The following is a 23,690-nucleotide window of genomic DNA, read 5'->3' on the forward strand; positions in this document are numbered from 1 at the left end:
TTGATGGTTATAATCTATAGATTTAAAAATCTTGGTTCGAATAAGACTAACCAGTGGGTATTTCTTGAGCCGCACGTCACTTAGATAAAATAAATAAGATTCAAAGGTTTTTCAGAGTATTATTGTTTACAGCTCTTTGAGACAGAAGCAGCAAAGTTGCAAGATTGAAAATAAGAAACAAACCAAGAGAAGTTGAGATCAGAATCAACATGAGAAAGAAAGAAAGGATGCAGTCAAAGCTTTTGTGATCTCACAAGAGTTATGTTCAAGAGAAGGCATAAGCAGGGGTGGTCTTGAAATCGAGCTCCCAGAGATCAAATGTGCCTTTGACGAAATTGTAGTGAGCTCCTCTTATTGCAAGTGTGTTCTTCACCACTGCAGCTCTCACAAAGGGGTATGAAAGCAAGTTTCCAAGCGACACATTCACAGCTTCCTACAAGAGACAAGATTTGTTAAGCATGAATAACCGAGCATTGGTTGTTTGTTTGTGTTATTGTGTCCTTTTAATTTATTTTTTACCTTCTCACACTTGTTACATTGTTCATCGTAGTCGAGGTCTTGATGTTCCTCCTTGATCTTGTTCCTTGCTGATGCACCAATCTTCACCCAATTTTCTATGAAGTCACTGCCAATTTTAGAGGGTTTTCCATCGTTAGTGAACATTCCCAAGAGAAACTATGTATCAGTTGATCATCTACATACTTTTTTTTAACACATCATCTAGATACTGTTCCACAAGAAAATCACACAATAGACAAGAATATATATACTAATATTAAATAAGATTTAAGAACCGGTTCTTATTCCGCTAAAAACTCCACCGTAAAAACCTCCCATTAATCATGCTCTTAGCATTTGATTACCTCTGAGTTGGTGCAGCATCATCTTCAATGGACATGAGACCCTTAATCCCACCGCAACAGCTATGGCCTATCACCACAATGTTCTCCACCTACCAGAATAGGACTATTAAAAACAGTTGACTGAATAAAAAGTGGTTGCAAAGCCTTAGACCCATGTCTACATAATCCAAAAGAATCCAGCTTTCTTTATTTAATAAAAATGATAATTGTTGAATTGCAATTCCTAGTGGCATAAAGATAAAAGGAGGAACAAGTTAGGTGGATGCAAAGAGAACAAATACCACGGTAATGTGACTAGACATCAACTTTTAGTAAGGGCCATGTGAATAATGCATCACTACGCTTTAGAAACGACGACTTAAAATAATGGGCACAATCAAAAGAGCCAAACTTTTGATGAATAATAGTATAACTGAATATAAGATAAGCACGTTTTCTTATTTAGTTAAAGCTACAAGTGCCTATCCTTCCTTAGAAAGAGGGGATAATTTTTTAATATACCTTGAGATGTACAACTGCGTATTCAACGGCGGCACCAACGCCAGAATGTCTCTTCTGTGAAAATATAACAAATAAAAACCATATATATAACAAACTTTTTGTGATATGTAATTTTGCGTTTGACATGGTTTTTTTTTTATGAACCTGGTCGAAAGGTGGAACCATGTTTGCAATGTTTCTGACAACAAAGGCCTCGCCAGGTTGGAAATTCAAGATGTGAGATGGACACACTCGAGAATCAGAACAAGCGAATACCAGAAACTGCATAATGTTCAACGTCGTTTCAAATACTTGATTGTTTTTTAGTTTAATATCAAGAGAGTGGTCTATTATTGAGATACTAAAACTGTTATGCGTGTTCATAAAGTCAACATAACAGTTCACACCTTTCCCTTCATCTCCATTATTGATCGAAATTTATACTAGTTTTTTTTTAGGTTTTAGTCAAAATAAGAACAGGGTCAGAAAAAAAAACGAGTAAATGAACCGAGTGATTTGGGAAAGTTGAAACCTTTGGGCTCTGACCCTTGGCAAGATCATTGAACCGAGCACTGTCCTTCCTGGATACAAATGAAACAAAAGCACATATATTCCATTAAAATGAGGATCGATTTTAAATTCCAGAGTTTCATTATAATATTAGCACAATTAATTATAACTCTAATTCTTTCAAATTAATTGATTTTTCAGCCTCTCGCAGTAAAAACAAAATAATTTTTGGTTATAAATATTTTTTTCTTATTAACAATATTCAATAATTTAATTCAATTATATGTTTTGAAATTCATAATATATTAGTAGTAACTAAAAAAATATCTAAAACTATACAAAAACCTTTTGATAATTGTTTTAGCACTATCCCATGACATAAAAACTAGTAGTATAATATTAAGGGGAATACGCAAAGAATAACGTAGATAAGTTCATTAATGACCCATGGATGTGCTTTATTAAAGATAGCAAATGGACCAATAGGTGATGATTCTATTCCAGCCTCACGAAATTCTTATTCGGATCAGAACAAATTGAATAATTAGTTATGATTTTCCTCAAAAAGGAAAGTAAAATTATGAAAAATAAGGAAAAAACTCACAAGTATTTCTGAGTTTTGAAATGGGTGAAACCGGATTTGATACGTTCAACGGCGTCAGAGTTGCTGGAATCAAGCTCCTTAAGCTCCTGAGTCAACTCTTTGATCTTCTCCGCGGCCACGTTCCCTAGATCTGTCTTCTTACTGACCAACAACATCAATAAGAATACTTATTAGATAAAAACGCGTAATACGTGGAATATAACATTTTTTTATCCCCCGGGGATTAAACCGGACTCAGAGATCGACGGCTAGGATCAGTCCCAAATTTCAGTTAATGCGAAATAGTATAACGCAGAAATCAAGAAATGATGATGATTCATGAACAAAGGTAAAACAAAACTAAAGTGGTGATCGTTGAATGTGAATATGTATGCCGACACTTTTATGTAATGATTGTCCTTTGAAGCAGAGACAATGTTGTCGTACCTGAGAAGATCCTTAAGTCCTTTGATGGCGGCTTCGTACGCGTCCGTGGCCATTTCGTCTCCTTCCTGATTATTTTTTTAAAGTACGATGATCAGGTCAAAATCCAGAAAAAGAGTACGATGATTATGAAATTTGGGATCTGAGGAAAGACAGAGACCTTAGGGTTCAAAAGCAGAGGATGATGATTTTATAAAAAGCTTATGGAGGAATGTGATATCACTTAATGCTCTTTCTCTGTTAGTATGAGAATAGGTATATTTATAGACTACTGAGAACTCTATGTCCTCTTTGGTTAAGTCTTACATTTTCTCTTATTTTTTTTTTGGTACCCACTACCCAGCTTGTTTTCTTTACACGGAAGAAAAAGATAAACCTCCACAAAAACGGGAAGATTAATATTTTTTTAACAATATATCTTATAGATACAGTGACTTGATGGTAAATACTGGAAAAGTATAGGGGCGAACTGGTGATCCATGAATAATATAGGTGGTGATAACTAAACAATGAACATGCCGTACTTATGGTTCTATATTCTTATTCATTTATCAGTTTACAGATAATATGCATTCTCTGTAGCTATGATAAGAATATTCCACAACAAGTCCATTATTCTTCTTTTTTTTTAACACAACATTATTCTTTTTTCTTTTCAAAACAAAAGAAAGTAAATTCAAACTTCTTTCGAAATTTTATCCACCTCACGTTCCGTTTCCATTTGCGGTAAGTTTTTTGTGTTAGGTAAAATAGTTCCCTTCCTACCCATGACTCGAGAAAATAACTATACCATTATCGGTTGCAAACTAGAAAATAAATTCATCATTGTTGTTTGGTACAAAACTTTTTCCAAAAATACAAATACCAATCAGAAATTGTCACGCAGAAGCGTGAATTAATATCAAAATTGATAGAAAATGATGAGTCAGGCTCAGATGCACTCTCATCATCAGCGCAGGATATCCTCACCAATAGCAAATTGTCAAGATAGAGATGACATTAACATTACATGAATATTCATGTAATATTTCTTCAAGAATGTAATGCAAAATCTTAAGTCTCGTGAATTGGTTTTAGTGACATAATTATTTACTTGAGTGATTCTAGTGACATAATTAACATTTATATTACAACTTCTGGTTAATATCACGACTTATAGAGTTAATCTATCGCAATTTTAAGCTAACTTTTAATCTTGATTACACTAACTCTACTCGGTAACAAAATTTTAGATTATTTATTTTGACCATACTGATTTAAACTCGAAGTAAACTTAGGCTGTAACTGGAAACTTAATCTAGGAATGTATGGAATAAATGGAATTGGAATCAATGGAATAAAATGGAATGGAATAGTGATAATTTTTGGAATTAAAGGAATGATATATGTATTTATTTTTTAATTATATTCAAATTATTTCATTCCATCCATCCCTTTCATTCCTCCTCTTTTTTTATCATGAATGATTTTTAACGTGATTCCTTTTTTTCCTCATTCATCCCACAGGAATTTATGGAATCAAAATTTTTGTTTTTTCCACTTAACTGGTGAATTTTTTTTGGAATGTCTATGAATGACTAATTCCACATGATTCCATTCATAAAAAAAGCATTCCAGTTACAGCCTTAAGTAGACGCAGGGAAAAAGGTAAATGGTCTTTTCTGATGGGACGGTGGCCAGGATAAACGAAGGCAGGTTTATAGGCCAATAACACGCGTCATGTTGTTAACGGTTTCACCGCACTCACCAGCTGGCATTTGATTTACGCGTTAGCATTTTGCTTTGTTATTGTTATTTCGAGGTCGATTTCGTCACAATGTATGGGTGCAGCTATAAAAAAGTGCTTCAAGAGTTGCTAGCCCCTTGTTAAATTTAAAAGCTTAGCTTTTAAAAATTTCTGAAAATCGACGTTGCATAGCATAGATAAATCATAAAAGGAAATTTTAAGATAGCACTAGAGCCTAATTATAATTTAGTTTATTTCACAAAGATAAAGACAATGTTCATTTGTTGTTTTGCTTGAAAATGTGTTGGTCTGACTTACCGGAGAGGTCTTAGCGCAGCAGAACGTGAAACATTTGCCGAATGTGGGAGCCATTAAGAATCTCTTTCTACTTCTCCGAGCAATCTGTCATAATATGTATTAATTCAATTATTTTATTTTGAATAAATTAGAGATAACGTCCCGTTCTATTATTGACTACATTATTGATTAACTCACGTCGGCATACGTATTTTTAAAAAAAATCATAGCAGATTAGTTATAAAGGTTATAGTATTTGGATTGAAATAATGAGATGGCCAAAGCTCGAATATTAAACACAGATAAATGAATCCATAACTGGAATGGTTCTCGACTCTTTTGTTTCATATGTATAAAATGTATACATACACAATCTGCAAAATGCTAAAGAAATTCAAGCTGGCTTTTCATTAGGACCGAAGGGTCCCTAAGTCGTTTGTATTACAATTTTTATTTCCATGAGTGATTATAAAACTATTCAGTTAAAAATATATTTTAAGTTATAATATAATTTGGGGAAACAAATGGCCAGCTTTTGAGATGTCTTAACCCCCAACACACATCTTCTATAGACTTCTTTTAGTTTTTCAAACATAAATCCGAAGAAACAAAGTTCATGTGGAATTGGTAATCACTCGCTTATAAAATTAAACAAAAGAAAGATAAACGTGAGAGATGAAATTACCTAAGGCAAAGGTTAGGGGATAAAGAAGGACTTGGTAATGCTCCTTGGCCAATTGATAGCTCCTCGAAAACCTCTACAGGCGAAGAAGATAAATGCAGAACTTTTTCGGGAATTGAAATTTAATATATCCGTCCTAAAGAACGTAATATATATTTATTTCAAAAATTTATTGGGTATGGCCAGAGATTGGGGTTTTGATTTTCGATGTTTTGAGGAATTATGACGACCATTCGAGCAATGTGGGGGCGCTCCGTAACGGGATAGAGAAAGCGAAAGCTAAGTGAAGCAGGGCTTCTTCTTTCATTTACTTTTTATTTATTTATATCTACTATTTTATCTAGCAAACAAATCACAACAAAATATAGGATCTCCCTATACTTACAGCTGATTGATATTTTATTTACTTATACTAATTATAGAAGAAAATCATAAGATTTTTCCTAATTTTATGCTTGCACAATTATTTAATTCTTTCCATCATTTATTCAAAATATAGTAAATAATCTTCAAAATGAAAAGTTCGTTTACTTTAAATCAAAAACCAAATCAAACTCCTATTAATTAAACTTTATAACAATCTATAGGTTTAAAATAATTTATATTGTTTAAACCTCTCATTCATCTAATGGACACTAAGATTTAAAAAGACGAGTGTCAGCTGGAAAGTTTAGTGACATCACAGACAAGATACTACGATTAACTCTAGTCTCTTAACTAGGTTCTTACATTCGGGTAAGAGATGATTCTTAATTTTTCTTAGATTTTAATTTAGAAAAGCTAAGAATCGTTTCTTAAATAAAATATATAAGAACCGTTTTCGGGTAATAATAATAACAAATCTATCTTATTAAAACTCAAGTACAAATTTGGAGTGTTTGGAGACTTGAATAGGACTATTAAAAAAATTTGGAGTGTTTGGAAACATAAATTGTAGTCTTCTAAAAAAAATTAATTTTGTTTGGAAACAAGGATAGTAGTATTAAGAAAAAAAAGAGTAATGGGCTTATGTTTTTAAGAAAAATTAAAAGTCCATCATATTATAAAAAACTATCTATCTGGGCGAGATTTAAAATATACGAAAACGGGTCAATCTAATCGCCTAAAACTTTTTCTTTTCTAAACTAACCATAAAACAAAATTTAAACTTTATACACATATTTCAAATCAAAATAATAATTTAAAGTTGATTTATATCAAAAATTGATTAAAAACTAATACATATATTCAAAAATGGATTTTTACTAAACTATTTTTCAATAACCATTATACAAAAATGTTGTCAATATATATAATAAAAATACAATACAAAGCCCAATTTGAAATACTAACTCAAATTATCGTTTTTATATTTCCTATTAAGTTTTATAAATATAATATATGTAATTATTTATATGATGGTACGTATAAAATACTATTAATTATATGATTACTTATATGATGGTACGTATAAAATACAATTAATTATATGATGACAGTATACGATATATAATAATGAATAGGGATGAGATTTCGGGCACCCATACGGGTTTGGTTCTGATCGGTTTGTGTTTCGGGTTTTCGGAGTCAAAAATTTAAGCCCTGTTAGGATGTTTCTAAATTTTGGTTTGAGTTTGATTCGGATCTTTGCGGGTTTGGTTCGCGTTTGGATAACCCATTTAAATTATTTTTAAAGTTTTAAATCATTATCTATTTTAAATTTCTCAAAATCTATAAATAAAATAATATATTACCTATAAATTTGAATAACATATGTCAGAATACCTAAGCTTAACATATCAATTGGTTTGATTTAAAATTTTGGATATGGAATCAATAATTATTTTAAGTATTTTTGGTGATTTGAGTATACTTTAACTATTGCAGATATTTACTTTTGACTATCTATATATAGATTTTCAAGTATTTAAACCAATTTAAAAGTATCATTCTTAATGTTTTATATACGTTAAATCTAAAAATAATTAATATATATATAAGTATATAAATCTATTTTTAGATAAATTCGGGTACCCGAATACTTCGGTTCGGATCAGATTTGGTTCTCTAAATAACAAAATTTTGAATAATTCGAATATTTAATCAATTTATGTTCGGGTTTGGTACTATATTTTCGGATCGGTATAGGTTCTGTTCTTTGGATTCATTTTGTAAAACCTTAATAATTACATGAAAAACAAATATCAACATATTTTTCAAAATGTACACCCGCGCGCCTGCGCGGGTCAAAATCTAGTTATGAGTTAAGACCGGGGTTAGTCATGCCTTATGGGGTGTAATGGGTCTATATCAACAGAAACATAGACTATTTATTTCTTTATGGTTTCAGTCAACATGGGACCAAAGTTTAGGCCCATGAGTTGTGTTAAGATCTAGCATATGGTTGGTTAAATTTGGATAGGTTAACCTGCTAATTACAGAGGCCCTTGCCTCTAAGATTGACAATGCTTATTTTTGGCCCAAGTAATATGTTTTTTTTAACTATAGTTTGTAAATGGGCTGTTGCTAAAAAAAAAGTTTGTAAATGGGCCTCTATACAAACAATATATTTTTCAGTTTGGTGTGTTAGTGTCAAAAGCATTTTAATGCGTTACTTGTCACTATCAGTGAATGAATTTGGCTGTATTTGGAAGATATTTAACAATTAAGATTGTTGGTAAACATAATGCAATATAAAGAATGGGTCTGAAGAATATAAAATGTCAAACTAAGCTATCCAAAATAAATGTGACTGGCTGGGTAGTTCTATGCAAAGGAAAAAGAAATAATTTGTAGCCATCCTCTAGAATGTTTTTACAAAGTTGTGCAAGTAACTTAGTTCTCGTAACTCATAATTTGTTTATTGTGTTGGACACTTTGTTGGTCCGTGGTGGATGAACCTCGCACCATCTCATCCTTTTCAAGGAGTTCCAACTGTTAATGATGTGAAACTGTTGCAGAACTAATAAAATAAATGGAAAATAACTTCATTTAAGTTCGGAAAAATAAACGCAATCATACGTTTAACTAGCTAGGTTAAGATTGTAACTCGCCGATTTGGTAATTAAATAAGCTAATAGTGTAAGATCCATGAATTTGATGTTAAAAAGAAAAGGATCGATGAATCTCTAGCTTAAGATAATATAATCACGGCTTCTTTTCGTACCACGCATCTAGGGTTCATCCCAAACAAAGCCGCCTTCATCTCGGAACCTGGTTCGAATCGCAAGGTGACATCATCACATGCGTATCTCATAGTACCAGTTGTCTTTTCCCTGCAATCAGTGAGATAAAAACGCGTTCCTAACCGCACTTTCTTCTTCTCTTTCATATCTTCAGTTATATCTTTAACTATCAAACCATCAATATCTTCTCCCGAAACACCCGCTGAAATCCTAAGAACCTGAGGTTCACTGTATTGGAGATCTTTGTACCTGATTACAAAGAAGATTCATTAATATAATATACAATATTCTTCCTAAATTACAAAATAAATATAAATAAAAAAGAGAAGAAAAATAAAAGTACTGCTTACTTTTGTGGGGAAGAGGTAGCAAGAGTGACATTCTTGTAAAGGAAGGAAGCTTGAAGGTCTCCTTGAAGACATATATATATACACTAGGAAGATCGTAGGGGATCCGTATCGACATATCCCACTTTGCACTTAAACGAGTGTCTGTGATATTAAGCACCGTGAAATCCAAAGAAGCTAGTTCTATCTTCGGAACTGGTTCTTCGCGAGAGGTCACTTTGTGCAACCAAACGAGCCCAACAATAGCACCGGCTATGAAACAAAAAAAACCGAACCAGAAAGAGAAGCTTTTGCACTTTGCGAGGGGCTTCCTCTCGTCTGTAGTTGGCTCCTTGTGATTGCCTTTTTCGATACCCATTCTATACGGTTGATTGAAGAGAGTAGAGGAGACTTTTTGAAAAAGAGTTATGAATACAAAGCAAAAAATCTCAAGACAAATGCTAAAGCAAGAAGACCCTCTCTTTAGCTCTCTTTGTCTCTGTTACTTTCTAACCGAATGATTTGAATCTTTAGCTATGGCCTTCTTTAGTACTAGATCACAGATTGCTGGTCCAAATATATTTTCCTTTTCCACATTTGGAAACTAACGTTGTTTTAGCACAAAAAACGTTCTTTTTCTTTTCTTGCTTTTGTGCAGGTTTCTTATTGGGCTTGAGTTTAAAATTGAGGCCCAATTACTACACGTCTCCGCGCTTACATTACATCTCCGTCCGTATCCAAGTCGGTATAAAACATATTTGGGACATTTTTTTGGAACATATTTACACTATTACTTGTGATTTATTTATTTATTTAAGCTTTCACTTTAAAGAGTTAAAATGACTATTTATTGTTATTGTTAGTAAAGATTTAACGTTTTGAAGATTAATAAGTCACATACGGTAAAGATTTGATTATTAAAGGAGTGTGTGGAAATTTTCATGCAAGAGAGCGCAATCCTAATTGTATTCAAGATGGCTAATATCATATCAAATCCGTTGAATCAAACGATACTTTCCATATCAAAAAAAACAAATAATCATTTATTCAAATGATACAAGTGAACTGAAAAGTTAATAAGCAACTTTTACTATATTCAAGAAGAAGGTTATATAATACAGGCAAAGTTAAGACAAAAAGTATATACAAAGGGAAAGTTTTGTCGGGAAGAAATTAAACCATTTTAAGTAATTTGTGTTTTTTTTTTTTAAAACGCACAAGAAGTTGGAATCAGTAAGGATGAACATTTCTAGTAAGTCCATTGACATTGGTGAAGAATCCGACATGTTTGTAAGGAAGATACGATCTTCGTTTCCCTTCTTCTCTGATCGCTCTGTTCCTCATGTATAACCTCTCATGTGCCGATCTCGTCGTTTTCGTCTCCGTTCTCTTCACGCCGCCGCTCAATTTAGCCGCCGGCTTAGAAGAAGACTGCTTCTTCTTGTCGCCGTGATTCAGAAACACAAACGCGTCTTTTCCGTCGCTGTTGCTTCTCGAAACGAGATCTTTAAACCTCCACAGCTTCGAGAACCCCGTCGAACTGCTTTTCCGACAAGTCTCCGGCGAAGCTTCCTCCACCACGGTTCTGCCTGACCACGAGCAGTACGGTCCCATCGGCTCAGACTCTTCCTCCCTCTCGGTGGTGGTGGCTTCCTCGCTCTCCACGAAGAGCTTCTTGAGAGGCGAGCGGAGATCTCTCTCTTCCGGTTCGAAGAGGAGATTCCGGTTAAAGAGAGGATAAACCGGTCGGATCTGACCGTCTTCGAAGGCTTCGTCTGCGGTTATCGGTGAGTTATCTGCGTTTAAGCTCGTGAACGAGAACTCTTCATCTTCTTCTCCTTCTTCTCTCTCATCATCATCATCATCTTGATTCCACCAAGACTTGTTGTCATCTCTGTTCTTTTCTTCTTCCTCGTTTGTAAAACCGACCTTCAGTTTCGAGCTGAAGTCATCGTTTAGTTTGCCGTAAAGCTCGGCGAAGCTCTCTTCTCCGACGAATCTCGTCGCCGGAGATAAAGGAGAAACAACTTGCATCTTTTTTAACAATTAGATCCAAATAAATACAAACACACAGAGTTTCTCTCTTTCTTGAAAAAAGAAAAACTGAAACGGAAAAAAAAGAGTCCTGAAGAGGTTTGATAGAAACAGAGGAAGCGTTGCTCTCTTTTATACATGGTTTTGATATTTTAAAGCCTCTTCAGTCTCCTACTTTTATTTTCCTATTTTTATTTATTTTTTCTTCTTTTATAATATTACAAGCTACTAGTATCAAATAACTCTAAATTAATTGCCAAATATTATCGTTTATTGGTCAAGACTCGAAGTTGAACTTGAAAAATTGGTACATTAATGAAATTAATTGTTCTCCATGTCTATTAAGCAAAGCATATATACTTGGAACTGAACTTGGATTCTAGAACAAAAACTAATTGAACGTGATCTTAAAATCTTGAATACATCGTTTGCACCAATTTAGAAAAGTCATGAATAGTTGACCTTAGAAAAATGCAATGAATAGAAAATATTTTTTTTGTTTTGTTTTGTGGATAAACTAGTTAGAAATGGAAAAACACATGATATAGATTGAGCTGAACTTTCTTGGTTTTTAGCTGAGAATATATCAACAGTTTAACAAAGACTTTCCTCCTATCAAATCACATAAATGATTTACAAAAATATTTCACCATTTGACCCAAAAAAAATCAAACAACAAAAATAATATATTAAAAGCGCTTCGTGTGATGGGAAAGGAACATGAACACGACGGAATGGGTAAATTACCGAAATAACTTGTTCGAGAAGCAAAACAGGACTTGTTCAATGGTCTGACATGTGTACTGACGTGGAAGGTGGCTTGAGGTTCACGTGTTGACCTTGTTCATAAAGAATTTCCTCGAGAAGCTCACTTGGCTTTTCGGTTTGAGAAGTTGACCCACCGATCTGGTTCGCATTTGATTAACGTATTAGCAATTTAGCATTCCCCTAAGGAATGGAATTATTCAGCTCTGATCATGGACTCATGGGTTTAAAAGTGTACATGATATGTTTTGTTTGATAAAAGCTTATTAACTTTCTCTACGGTTTTGTGGTATACTCTTAGACATATGTTTTGGAATTTCGGTCTATCTACGGTTTTGTCGGTTCAAAGAGAGTGGTGATAATTATGTGGTAGATTACTCATCTATAAATTGTTTACTTTTTTCTTATAACTTTTACAAAACATAAAACCAATGTAAGACCATCTCCAATGCTACATTATATTTTGGTTTTAGGATGTGCGAATTTTAAAAGTTGTGATATGATTGTGTTTAATTAGTTATAGGCTGAAACATATTTATTTTGTTCATGATGAATATTTTTAGAATAAATATAGTTTTTTTAAAGCTGAGAAATCTATTTAACCAAAGCCAACGGATTCAACTGAGTCACATTAATCACATGGTTAAGACGGTTCTTGGCAGATTTTTATTCGGTTTGATAGCTTTTATTAGAACCTTACTTGTTGGCCACCAATCCTATTTATGGTTGAACTCAGTTTGGCTGCTTGGTCGGTTCGAGTTTTTTTACACTCTTTTCTAACATTATCCTCTGATCAAGTGCGTCACGTGTTGAATCATGAATAATCCACAATGTGAACAAACCAAGAGTTATGATAACAAAGTGGCAAGTGTTAGGCTGTGAATTGTTCCATTTATTGTGTGGTATAAATGAAATCTGGTCGCTGTTGGTTCGTAGATGGCTCGCCTCACCAATACACACTCAATCATGCACTATAACTGGCACTGAAATTAAAATAAATGAAAATAGTGTATGTGACTCAGTTATTAGTAGGAGAGGAGTTCCGAAATCCGAAAAGAGGGACATTTTCAGGGAAATAAAATCTGCGCCACTCGTTAGTCATTAGTACTAAATAAGTTTAAAGTAGGATATTTTGTGTATCACAAGAGTAATTTCATTTCTCTATTTTGGGTTTCATCAATACTGAAGTTAATTAATCTAACCGCGTGAATTAATCACGATTGAAATACGACTTTCACATAAGTGAAGAAAGGAGTATGATTACTTAGCAATTAACAAAGAAAATAATTATTCAATCCACAAAATAATGTATCTATAGAGTAAAGAGTATGTGTTATAGGATTCCTCAGCGTAAGGTGTCGACTCCCTTTGCCACTGAACCACAACAACCAAGAATAAAGAGTGTGTGTTTGAAGCTTGAACAAGATGAGAGCTCAAAGCGATAAAACAGAAGACTAAGACACAAAATAACCCGACAAAAATAAGACACTTTGAGAAGCAAGCTAAGAAAGAAGCGCACACAAGACTTTAATACAGTTTACCGATATTAAAAAAGAATTGCTTTTGGCCGAGTTAGTAACTCGGAATCCACTAGATTCATGATAGTGTTTACAATGCAAGATAACAAGTATCCCACACCAATGCTCTTCACTGGCGCCACTTAATATAAATACCTGTTCTGTAGCCTAAGAGAATACACAATGTGATAAGTTTATACTCACACAACTATTCTCTCCTATACACTATCACTATTACAAAAATGATTTCCCATTCTTAACTCTCTCTATATACCTTCAGAGTAAACTAGAGTTGTCCTTGCTGACATTTTCAAACTTCAGACTTGTTCATCACGTTAATAGTTCCACAGTAAGTAATGCAAGTATTTGTATTCACATAAGTAAATGGGAAAATAGTTGAAAAATATGCAAGTCCTTTTATATCTTCATTTGTCTTTGGTTACCAAGGTTTCACATTGCCATCTCATGCTGGTGTTGCGGCATTGTCTTCCTTCAGCTGTTAGTATTGACATGGATTTAGACCTTATACCATTTTGGTGTGTCTGTAGTTTTTTTTTTTGGATGTATTTGTAGTTGATGTGTATGGTAGTGTAGGTTCTTTTGCAACATAATCACGTACGGTTTGGTCATGTGCCTCGACTTTAGTTCTGTTGGTGTCTCTACATATTGGTTAGGTCTATCTGTTGTTCTTGGATTTGACTTTTTACTTCACTTTCACGAGTTTTAGGAATTCAATTTTGTTGTATCTGATTAAGTTTTATTTGTCTCAGAGCTTGCAGTTTTTTCTAATGATCGAGAAGGTAGGTAAATATAGACAAAGTGTCTAATTATATATCTGATTATGTGGATATAATGTCTAAATTGTTTGAACTAGAAACCAGAATGTATGAATTTTCATCAAAATAAATTATAAAAATAGAAAATGAGAAAATAAAAGATGAAAAAATCAGTTTTTATACATGCTTGAAAACTCTTTTTACACATGCTATATTTTATTAATACATATTTTAAAAAATAAAATTCAATACTCCCTCTGTTCCTGAAAGTAGGATGTTTTATAGAATTTTGATGTTTCAATATATAAGATGTTTTCATTTTTCTAGGTAACTTTTACTTTATTAAAAACTATGTATCCAATCATATTTTAATAATCTATTTTGTAATTGGTTGAATATTATTAATTTATAGTTTTAATGATATTTTTTTAGACAAAAAGTAGTTTTCTTAATATGTGTGTTTCTACTTAAACATTTTATATTTAAGAACAGAGAGAGAGAGAGTATTAATTAACTCTGTTGAGTCTCTCACCAATATGTTCTGAGACCTTTTATTCTCTCTGAATAGACCTTATATATTAATTAAATGGTACTGTAATACATCATATTATGAATTTGAAAGCTAATGTTATCCGATATTTGAATGTCTAATCGTGGAAGGCTGTCCCACACATGTGGCTTTAATGAATGCTATAACCCGACAGATGGTGTACAACAAGTTGTTTTGTTTGGATTTGGTTGGAATGAAACAAGTGACACTTTGATACCCAAAAGCCGCCGCAAATGCTAACATGTTTTCGGGAAGGTTTTAATGATCTTTGGAATTTTTTACGGTCCACGCATATGTTATGTCCGTTCTCTTCCAGACGAGAGATCACAGCATCTTCTACCCATTAATCTTCTTATTATCTTGTTTTTGATGTACCGCTGATTCCAACTTTTCCTCTTTTCTGTTTAGAACTTTAGACTTTGACCCTTAATAATTTACTTGTAGTAGCTCAAAAAGGATCTAAGAGATCATTGACTTTGTTTCTGTCAACGGAATTCATTGACTTTATATGCTTGAGTATGAGAGCGTATATAAAGTATATACACACCATCATTTGGATGCTCATGCACTAGCCTAATCAGTATTATATAAGTTTATTACTTCTCTGTGTAGTTGGACATTTGCCTATGTCAGAGATGAAAAGCTTGTTTACCTTCACGCTGCCATAACCATAAGGTCCATAACCGGTTTTGAGTCAAATTTAATAAATAGTTTACATAAACATAAACCTTCAAATTTGTAAAAAAAAAAAATATAAAAACTTTTACTAAATTACATATAGCCCTAAAATCTCCCGACGCATAATAAGTCATTCTTATGGGTGGAATTTCTTAAGAATTTCCTTATTGATTTAATCTCGAATTAATAATGAACATTCTTAGATTTACAATTCCCAAAATTATACTATTTGTAAAGTACAAGGGGTATGTTTTCTTATACACGCTTCGACCTAGCATTTATAGACTAAGTAAGCCAACACAATTCCTCCATGTGAAAGCTGGTGAAAGAAAAACATATACATGTGTAGGTTCTGCATTTATACAAGCAACACTGTTTAAAACAAAAATTGTAAGAAAAGCACTGTTCCTTTGTTTTTTTGATAAAAATACTATGCCTCTAAATAATGTCACTTTAATACTCCAAAATCCGAACAAATCTAAACCATTAAAATTAATGATTAATATAACCCATTTTCGGAAAAAGATAACTCAATTTTAAATATTTTTTATATACACAACATGTTCTAATCTTATAGAATAAATAGAATCGCTATTTTTGTAATACATTTAAAAACAAATGGGTATTTTATATAATAATTTCCTGAAAAAAGAATAAAAAAATAAACAAAAGAGGACGAAAGAGAGGATCCAATTGAAAATCGGATAGGATCTAATACTAAATCAAGGCTGTGTTGTTGTTGTCTGGTCAAAAAGAAAAAAAAAACTTGGGATTTTGATTAGATCCTTCAAGAACTTCATTTACATTGGCAACTCCCAAAGGCCTTCTTTCTCTCTCATTAGATTCGAATCTTTTACTTTTCACATGATCATCATCACGAGATCCTCTCCTCTCCTTCTTCTACTTGTTTCTCCTCCTCTCAACTCAAAACGTTAATCTCTAACTCAACCCTTGTCTGAACAACAGCAAAAACAACAACAACACAGGTTCCTTGAAGTTTTGTCCTTTTTTTCCCGCTACATTTCGTTATTTCTGTTAATAAAGTTTTGATTCTTGTGAGAGAAGAATTAGAGGTTTATTATCGTTTTTGATGTTGTGCATGAATTAGAGAATGGCTGGTACATCTACCAAGAGGTTCCCTCTCTATGCAAAGGACTATGAGCTCTTCGAAGAGGTGGGCGAAGGTGTTAGCGCCACCGTGTACAGAGCCAGGTGCATTGCTCTTAACGAAAATGTCGCCATTAAGATCATGGATCTTGAAAAATGCAGAAACGACTTGGTTCGTTACTTCGTTATCTCCATCTATCTTTTTTAATTGTTTTTTTTACATATAAAAAAGTAATATTTTTTTTTTAAATGTAAATTTTTTTTTTGGTCTTGTTAATGCAGGACACGATACGGAAGGAAGTCCACATAATGAGTTTAATAGACCATCCGAACCTGTTGAAAGCGCATTGCTCTTTCATCGACCGTAACAGCTTGTGGATTGTGATGCCTTACATGTCGGGCGGGTCATGCTTTCACCTCATGAAGTCTGTTTATCCAGAAGGTCTGGAACAGCCTATCATCGCTACTTTGCTTAGAGAAGTGCTCAAGGCTCTTGTTTATCTCCATAGACAAGGACACATCCACAGAGATGTTAAGGTAAGTCAATGTTTGTGTTTGATAGAGATCATTAGTTCTGCCATCTAAATGTTTTGTTCTAGGCTGGAAACATATTGGTTCATTCAAGAGGTGTGGTTAAGCTTGGAGACTTTGGAGTTTCAGCGTGCATGTTTGATAGTGGTGAAAGGATGCGTACAAGGAACACGTTCGTTGGAACTCCTTGCTGGTGTGTGCTTAGATTCTCTTTACAATAAGCTTTTTATTAATGTTTTATTTAAGCTAATGGAATCTTTTGGGTTCTGAAAGGATGGCACCTGAGGTTATGCAGCAAGTAGACGGATATGATTTCAAGTAAATGTTTTTTCTACTCTATCTTAACAGCAATCACAAGCGTTAATAAGCATTAGACTTAATTCATTTTTTCGGTTAACTAGAGCGGACATATGGTCGTTTGGCATAACTGCACTAGAGCTCGCTCATGGTCATGCCCCATTTTCTAAATATCCACCTATGAAGGTGAGTGTCCTTACTCCTTACTCTATTAAAGTCTCTGCTGTGTGTTGGTTGCTGTCTACTTAATGTCTCTAATCTGTTAATTATCTCAGGTGCTGCTAATGACCTTACAAAACGCTCCTCCTCGTCTTGACTATGAGAGAGACAAGAAGTTCTCAAAGGTAAATGTGATTTTGATAATGTAACAACATACAATGAGTAGATTCCATTTGTCTTTTCACTGAGAAAGAAACACTCTGTATTCATTTCTTCAACAGTCGTTTAGAGAGTTAATCGCAGCCTGTTTAGTAAAAGATCCAAAAAAGCGTCCAACCTCAGCAAAGCTTCTGAAACACCCCTTCTTCAAACATGCTCGGTCTACAGATTATCTGTCCCGTAAGATTCTCCACGGTCTTTCTCCACTTGGTGATCGTTTTAAAAAGCTCAAGGTGAGTTTGAAGCACTTCTTTTAATAATATATTAGCAGCTTTTTCTAATATCTCTTATGTTGTCTCTATAGGAAGCAGAGGCTGAGTTGTTTAAAGGCATAAATGGTGACAAAGAACAGTTATCTCAGGTACAAAAATGATTATTTACTCAATTATCTATGCGGTCTACTTTATTTAGAATCCTATGTTACTTTCTTGCAGCATGAGTATATGAGAGGAATCAGTGCTTGGAACTTTGATCTGGAAGACTTGAGGAAGCAGGCATCACTTGTAAGTAAGGTCGTGGTCTCAAGAGTATACTTTTAATCTCACGCACACACTCAATGCTTTCATTAATGTTTCTGTTACCAGAATCCAGATAGTGAAATGTGTAGTTCAGAGGTTGGGGATGACGTACCAAAAAGAAAGCCAATGGTGCAAAGGTCAAAGACTATGTCTCTGGACATGTTCAAGATCTCTGATAAGGCAAGTGTCTTTTGTAGCATATCTCTTGTGTTGCAGCTAAACATCACGACATTATCAAAATTTTCAGGATCTGATGATGAGTTCGAGTAATAGTCTAACGTACGGTGCAGTACTACCTTCCTTTCATCGCAAGTTCCTCCCAGCTATAGGGTACTCTCTCTACAACATTTCTCTTCTCTATACATCAGTTTTGGACGCATTCATCATACTGCAAGAGTCACATAGTTTGAAATGAAAATGTTTGGACGCAGATATCAAGTTGGCACGTTTTCTGAGGAAAGAAAAGCACGTCGTGAAAGAATTGCAGAGTCCCTCGCTCTTGATGAGCCACATCAACCAAAAGAACCATTAGCTGATACCAAACCGATACTCTCTATTGAAGATCCGCATCAATTAGGATCATTAGGGGATACCTTGCAGACGCTTGCTCTTGAAGAACCATTAGGGGATACCAAGCAAATGGGAAAAGCAGGAAGTGAGCCGGTAAATTTTTTGATATGCCTTTGAATATAAACGTCATGTGGTTTATAAAATTGACAAGACAATATTTCCTTCATCAGGAGAAACCAAAGAATGGCTACACAGTTAGTCCTGTGAATCAGGCGTCTTGCACAGCTACTGAGATACTCCCACTGTTACAGAGTCTCTTGGTTCAGAATGACATTCAGAGGGTGTGTGTGTTTGGCCTATATATCCAAATACTTCTTTTTGTTATACTCTCCTAACTTCTGAGCGTTTCACACTAATTTTGTTTTTTTTTTCTTGCAGGAGAAAGTCATTAGATTAATTAGATTTTTTGATCCAAATGCCGGTAATGTCTCTCATTTCTAGCATGGTCTGCTCTGTTTCAGTCTTTCTTACAATGAGTTCTGATGCCTTAGTCTTTACTTGTACAGAAACTGAAAATCCAATCTCAAAAACAATCCAAGGAGTCCAGGTATGTTCTATTTCTTATTTGGCTTATGTGTATATCTTATGTATATTTTTAGAAACAACAAAACTAAGAGCATTGATACTTAACAGATATATAAATCATCAAGGGAGAGAGAATTACAATCTCAGGTTGATTTCTTGGAGAAAAGGTAATGAATGAACTAACTTCTTTCCTTTTTTTTTAATTAAGATATGATTAGTCAAGTTGAGATAAGGTCTTTTTATGAGTTTTCAGTGTTGAGATTCTTGTAGAGGAAGTGAAGAGAAGAAAAGAAATAAATGATCAGGTACAAAAGATAAAAAAAAAGAAACTGATTTTAGAGACCGTATAATATATAAACTAAAAATGTTCTGTCCATCTGCAGCTAGAAGGACAGATCAGATCTCTAACTAGTAGCAGCAGCAACAGCCTTCCTTGAGCTTTTGTCTCTTCCAACATGAGGATAATAATTATTATTTTTGTCTGTATTAATTATTTAATTGTTATTATATATCATAATTCCGTAGAATCACAGTTGCTGTGAATCCCATATTCATATTCCTCTAATCAAATCAGAAATCGACAAGCGAGAGGAGGTAATCTGATTGGACTATTTAACAAAGTCTATTTAAAGTGTTTTTGTACGTAAGATCCGATTGGTTAAACCGATAAACACACACTAACTAACATATCATATATTCTATATATATACTATTGTCTAAAACCTGCATTCTGTTTCAACCTACTCCATTATTATGCACCATCATCATCAACTCCTGCTTTGCTTTAACTTTGGCATAATCTGGCATATCTTTGACGTCAGTACCTCTGCCAAGATAACAAAAAATGGGTCACTATTTTCCTACGGAATTAATGAAAGTAATAGCATCCTTTAGCAATCTTGTTGACTTAATCTATACGTATTCTCCAAGAAAAGTAAAAGACCTTGGTCCATAAGAAAACATTTGCACTTTTAGATATATTGACGCAGGAAATAAAACGGGTAAATATTATTATTGGTCGTCTGATTATGAAACTTACGTACCTGATCAAAATACTAGTCTGAATTTCTATGGTTCTTGATTATATCCAAAAGAAGTTCGTCCCCAACCACTTCCCTCATCTTCCTAATCAGCTGCTCTCTCCTCACCTTCCCTTTCTGACAAGACCAAAAAAATCAAATTAAACCACATTCGATACAGTCAAAATGATATCACTCATCATAATCATACCCGAAAATCAACATAAGTTGTCAAGATCACGTTCATTCTTGGACGGTCCAGTGACTTTGAAAGTATAGACATGAGTATTGGGAAGCTAACACATGGTGACCTCGCTCTCCCCAAACCACCACCACCACCTCTAATAAGACCTGAAAGATTACAAAACATTTCACTCTTGAACTACTGAATATTATCTATAAGTTACATCACAAAATAACTAAGTTTTGTAATGTATTAAAATACCTCTTAGCGTAGGAGACTTGAAGCTCACGACATGACTCGGAAGGATGTAAGAGTTCATGTTACAGCTCCATATCACATACTTCCTAGGATTCTCGAGATCATCCACACCACAATCATACTCACTCGAGCTTGGGTACGTTTGCTTAGATCCAGCGATGATTCTCTCAGGTTTGCCGAGGATCAAACGGCACAAGAGAAGATGTTCTATCCCTTCCTCGTCAGCTTCACCAAGTACAGCCCTAAAATAGATAAAAAAAAACTCACGGTCACAAGATTGCTTCCTCAGCAAGTAACTAAAACGTCCAGCGTAAACCCTAAACTTACGCAGCCTTAGAGCATGTATGATGAAGAAAATGGACTCCAACGCCGTGAGAGCGATCGTCCTTCTCGAACTTCTCGACCTCGCTGCTGCTAAACCCGTACGAAACGATGCGTTCGATCTCTTCCTTGGAGCCGGAGTACCAACCGTACCTCACGTTAGCGTCTCCGCCGTTCTTCCTCTTCATAGCCTCCGCGAAGACGTTGGACGCGGCGAGCTTCGCCTTGGCTGTGATTCTCTGCGCGGAGGTTTTACGCACGGAGACGACGGTGGTTTCGGCGGCGTGGAGACTCATTCCGGAGAGGAAACAGTTCTTGACGACGTCGTATTCGTGGTTTTCCTCGCGGAGAAGAATCGTTGATGAGTAGTCTCCGGAGGCGTGGTGGGAGAGTGTATCGATGATCTCGCCGTTGTCCACGATCTCCACTTGCGCCGCCATCATCATCAATCGCAGAGAGAGAGGGAGAGAGATGGTTTGTTTTTTTTCTTGGGAAAGAGGAAAGTGTAATGGCGGTTTTAAGGTGAATACAGTTATAGAGTGTGACGTTGAAAAGCAACAAGGCTTGGGGAACAAGGAATCTCCTTTTCCCACTTTCGTATCATACATCAATTACTGTTTTACCCTTTTTCCCAAAATGGACTACCAAACAACGTTTTCATGATATTTGCGTGACGATTTTGGAATTGATGTTATATTGTTTTAGTGGATGAGCAAGCTATATCATAAGTTGATTGGCGTCACCTGTAAGTTAACTCATTGTTAAAGTTGTTTTTTTGTTTTGTTTTGATGGGTACAAAAATTAAAATTGATTGAAATACATATGGGAATACAAAATGCATGAGTTGGATCTAAACCAAATAGGCAAATACAATACGTGTACATATTTCAATGTCGGTTACTGTATATGGCGATCAAATGTACGGAATCTCTTACTTTTCTTTATTACAAGGGTGACTAAAAATATTTATGTATGAAATGAGATGAAACTAAATGATAAATTATGCATTACAGAATCTTCCCTTCCACATTACATATTTCTGAAGTTTTAATAACTGATTACATAAGCATATATTATAGAAAAATATAATTCTAACGAAGAAATATTCACTGATTTAATTTTTTAAAATTAATTATAAAATCAAGCTGTTTAAAACCTCATAATATTATGAGTGATGAAAAACGGACTAGGAGGTTGATTGTTTGTGGTTTTTGCTTTAGTTTTTGGTTTTTGTTTTTGCAAAAACCATTTTTCATCCAATCAAGTTTTAGTTTTTAGTTTTTGTTTTTGTAGAAACCATTTGATTTGCCAATCAAGATTTCTAATAAATAGATTCCCTAAAATTTAGGGAAACTAGTTTTTGAAAAGTTTAACCAATTTGTGAAGAAAAACTAAAAACCAACTTTTGTGAGCTTTTAAAAGGAAAAACGAATTTTGATTTTTTTTGGATAGAAACTACAACATTTAATTAATTAATAATTAATAAATAACATTTTCATAAAGATAAATAATCATACAATTTTTGGTACATTAGCTATAATTTAAACAATAATGTGATATAACTTATTTGTGTTTAATATCTGTAAAATAAATTTATATAGTTTATAAATAATTTTAATTAATTTTAAAACTTAGTTATTAATTTCTCTATATAAAATAATAGAATAATTTTAATAATTACTAGTCACATAATATGTTTTAGTAATACAATATATTGTATTAGTCATGAAAAATAAAAATAGCCATTCAATTTTAAGAAAATATAAATAATTTATATGAGAAATTTTATAATTAGTTTCAAAATTTTAAGTATTTTTATTTTTATATAATTTATAATATTTAAAAAATATTGCTACATAAGTTTATAAAATTAAAAATAATTTATATAAGAAAAATTTCTAAGTAGTTTCAAACTTTTAAATATTTTTATTTTTTTGCAATATATAAATTTTATGATAAATATTTTATTATAATATAATTTTTAATAAAACTATAATAATTAAAATATGTTATTATATTTTAATTTAAAATAATTATCACAATATTTTGATAATTTTAATTGTAAATACAAATATTTATTTCTATTTTGTTGTATTATTTCAAAGTAACTCATTAATTAATTTTTGCAAAAATAAAAAAAATACTGCAAAACCAAAAACCAAAATCTAAATCTAAAAACCATAAACTAAAAACCAAAAGCTGAAAACCAAAAACCAAAATCTAAAAACCAAAAAATAAAATCTAAAAACCAAAAACTAAAACTAAAAACTACTGAAACAATCATCACCTAGATTTTTCTATCGGGTTTGAAATATGGGCTGAACAAAGTTATGGGCTTTGAAAATCTGATCCATGACTTTCTTATCTCCTAGCAATCCGATGGGGTTAGATAAGATTTAAAAAACGAATCCGTTAAATTTGCGCGGGTATGGATTCTCAGGAAAAACAAATAGTTATAATAGAGAGAGAGAGTCGTTGTCTCGGATCAAACGGTACACGACGTGACTCCAACTTTCAGTCACTTAAAAATTCAAAAAAAAGAACGATCATGGCGACCTCTTACCTCCGTTATTCTTTTTATTATTTT

General features: G+C 33.5%; 4 protein-coding genes and 1 pseudogene across 8 annotated transcripts; 1 reads left to right on the plus strand and 4 right to left on the minus strand.

The window, feature by feature from the left end:
- Positions 1-80: 80 nt before the first annotated feature.
- On the minus strand, positions 81-5,846 carry LOC103831570 (beta carbonic anhydrase 3). 2 transcript variants are annotated; one of them, XM_009107453.3, is made up of 10 exons: positions 5,589-5,846; positions 4,925-5,008; positions 2,884-2,948; positions 2,458-2,598; positions 1,876-1,924; positions 1,509-1,625; positions 1,365-1,418; positions 864-952; positions 520-625; positions 81-433 (listed from the first exon to the last, which is right to left on the minus strand). In XM_009107453.3, the coding sequence occupies exons 2-10, from the start codon at positions 4,976-4,978 to the stop codon at positions 266-268; spliced, it is 843 nt and encodes a 280-aa protein (XP_009105701.1). In that variant the 5' UTR covers positions 4,979-5,008; positions 5,589-5,846; the 3' UTR covers positions 81-265. The 2 variants fall into 2 exon arrangements, with proteins under 2 accessions (XP_009105701.1, XP_009105702.1); XM_009107454.3 differs by lacking the exons at positions 4,925-5,008; positions 5,589-5,846 and adding an exon at positions 3,041-3,961.
- A 1,639-nt stretch (positions 5,847-7,485) lies between these two features.
- Positions 7,486-9,639, minus strand: LOC103831572 (annotated as a pseudogene).
- Positions 9,640-10,101: 462 nt separating this feature from the next.
- LOC103831573 lies at positions 10,102-12,595 on the minus strand. The gene has a single exon (XM_009107455.3). It carries the CDS (start codon positions 11,107-11,109, stop codon positions 10,306-10,308), a length of 804 nt encoding a protein of 267 aa, XP_009105703.1. The 5' UTR covers positions 11,110-12,595; the 3' UTR covers positions 10,102-10,305.
- A 167-nt stretch (positions 12,596-12,762) lies between these two features.
- Positions 12,763-19,968, plus strand: LOC103831574 (serine/threonine-protein kinase BLUS1). Of its 4 annotated transcripts, none has more exons than XM_033274331.1 (20): positions 12,763-16,381; positions 16,504-16,674; positions 16,785-17,039; positions 17,102-17,226; positions 17,307-17,351; positions 17,435-17,516; positions 17,606-17,674; positions 17,771-17,941; positions 18,013-18,069; positions 18,143-18,220; positions 18,293-18,406; positions 18,474-18,556; positions 18,658-18,759; positions 18,853-18,889; positions 18,967-19,077; positions 19,175-19,217; positions 19,303-19,343; positions 19,430-19,488; positions 19,575-19,626; positions 19,705-19,919. In XM_033274331.1, the coding sequence occupies exons 2-20, from the start codon at positions 16,507-16,509 to the stop codon at positions 19,756-19,758; spliced, it is 1,746 nt and encodes a 581-aa protein (XP_033130222.1). In that variant the 5' UTR covers positions 12,763-16,381; positions 16,504-16,506; the 3' UTR covers positions 19,759-19,919. The 4 variants fall into 4 exon arrangements, with proteins under 4 accessions (XP_033130222.1, XP_033130221.1, XP_018508245.1 ...); XM_033274330.1 differs by having other exon boundaries at positions 12,764-16,381; positions 18,658-18,812; positions 18,852-18,889; XM_018652729.2 differs by having other exon boundaries at positions 12,781-16,381; positions 18,658-18,889; positions 19,705-19,968.
- Positions 19,925-23,622, minus strand: LOC103831575 (probable inactive poly [ADP-ribose] polymerase SRO3). Its single transcript, XM_009107458.2, has 6 exons — positions 23,391-23,622; positions 21,110-22,289; positions 20,786-21,024; positions 20,552-20,691; positions 20,365-20,478; positions 19,925-20,147 (listed from the first exon to the last, which is right to left on the minus strand). Exons 2-5 carry the CDS (start codon positions 21,709-21,711, stop codon positions 20,377-20,379), a joined length of 1,083 nt encoding a protein of 360 aa, XP_009105706.2. The 5' UTR covers positions 21,712-22,289; positions 23,391-23,622; the 3' UTR covers positions 19,925-20,147; positions 20,365-20,376.
- Between the last annotated feature and the right edge of the window lie 68 nt (positions 23,623-23,690).

The sequence above is a fragment of the Brassica rapa genome, chromosome A07, assembly GCF_000309985.2.
Source record: "Brassica rapa cultivar Chiifu-401-42 chromosome A07, CAAS_Brap_v3.01, whole genome shotgun sequence".
In the NCBI taxonomy this organism is placed as follows: domain Eukaryota; kingdom Viridiplantae; phylum Streptophyta; class Magnoliopsida; order Brassicales; family Brassicaceae; genus Brassica; species Brassica rapa.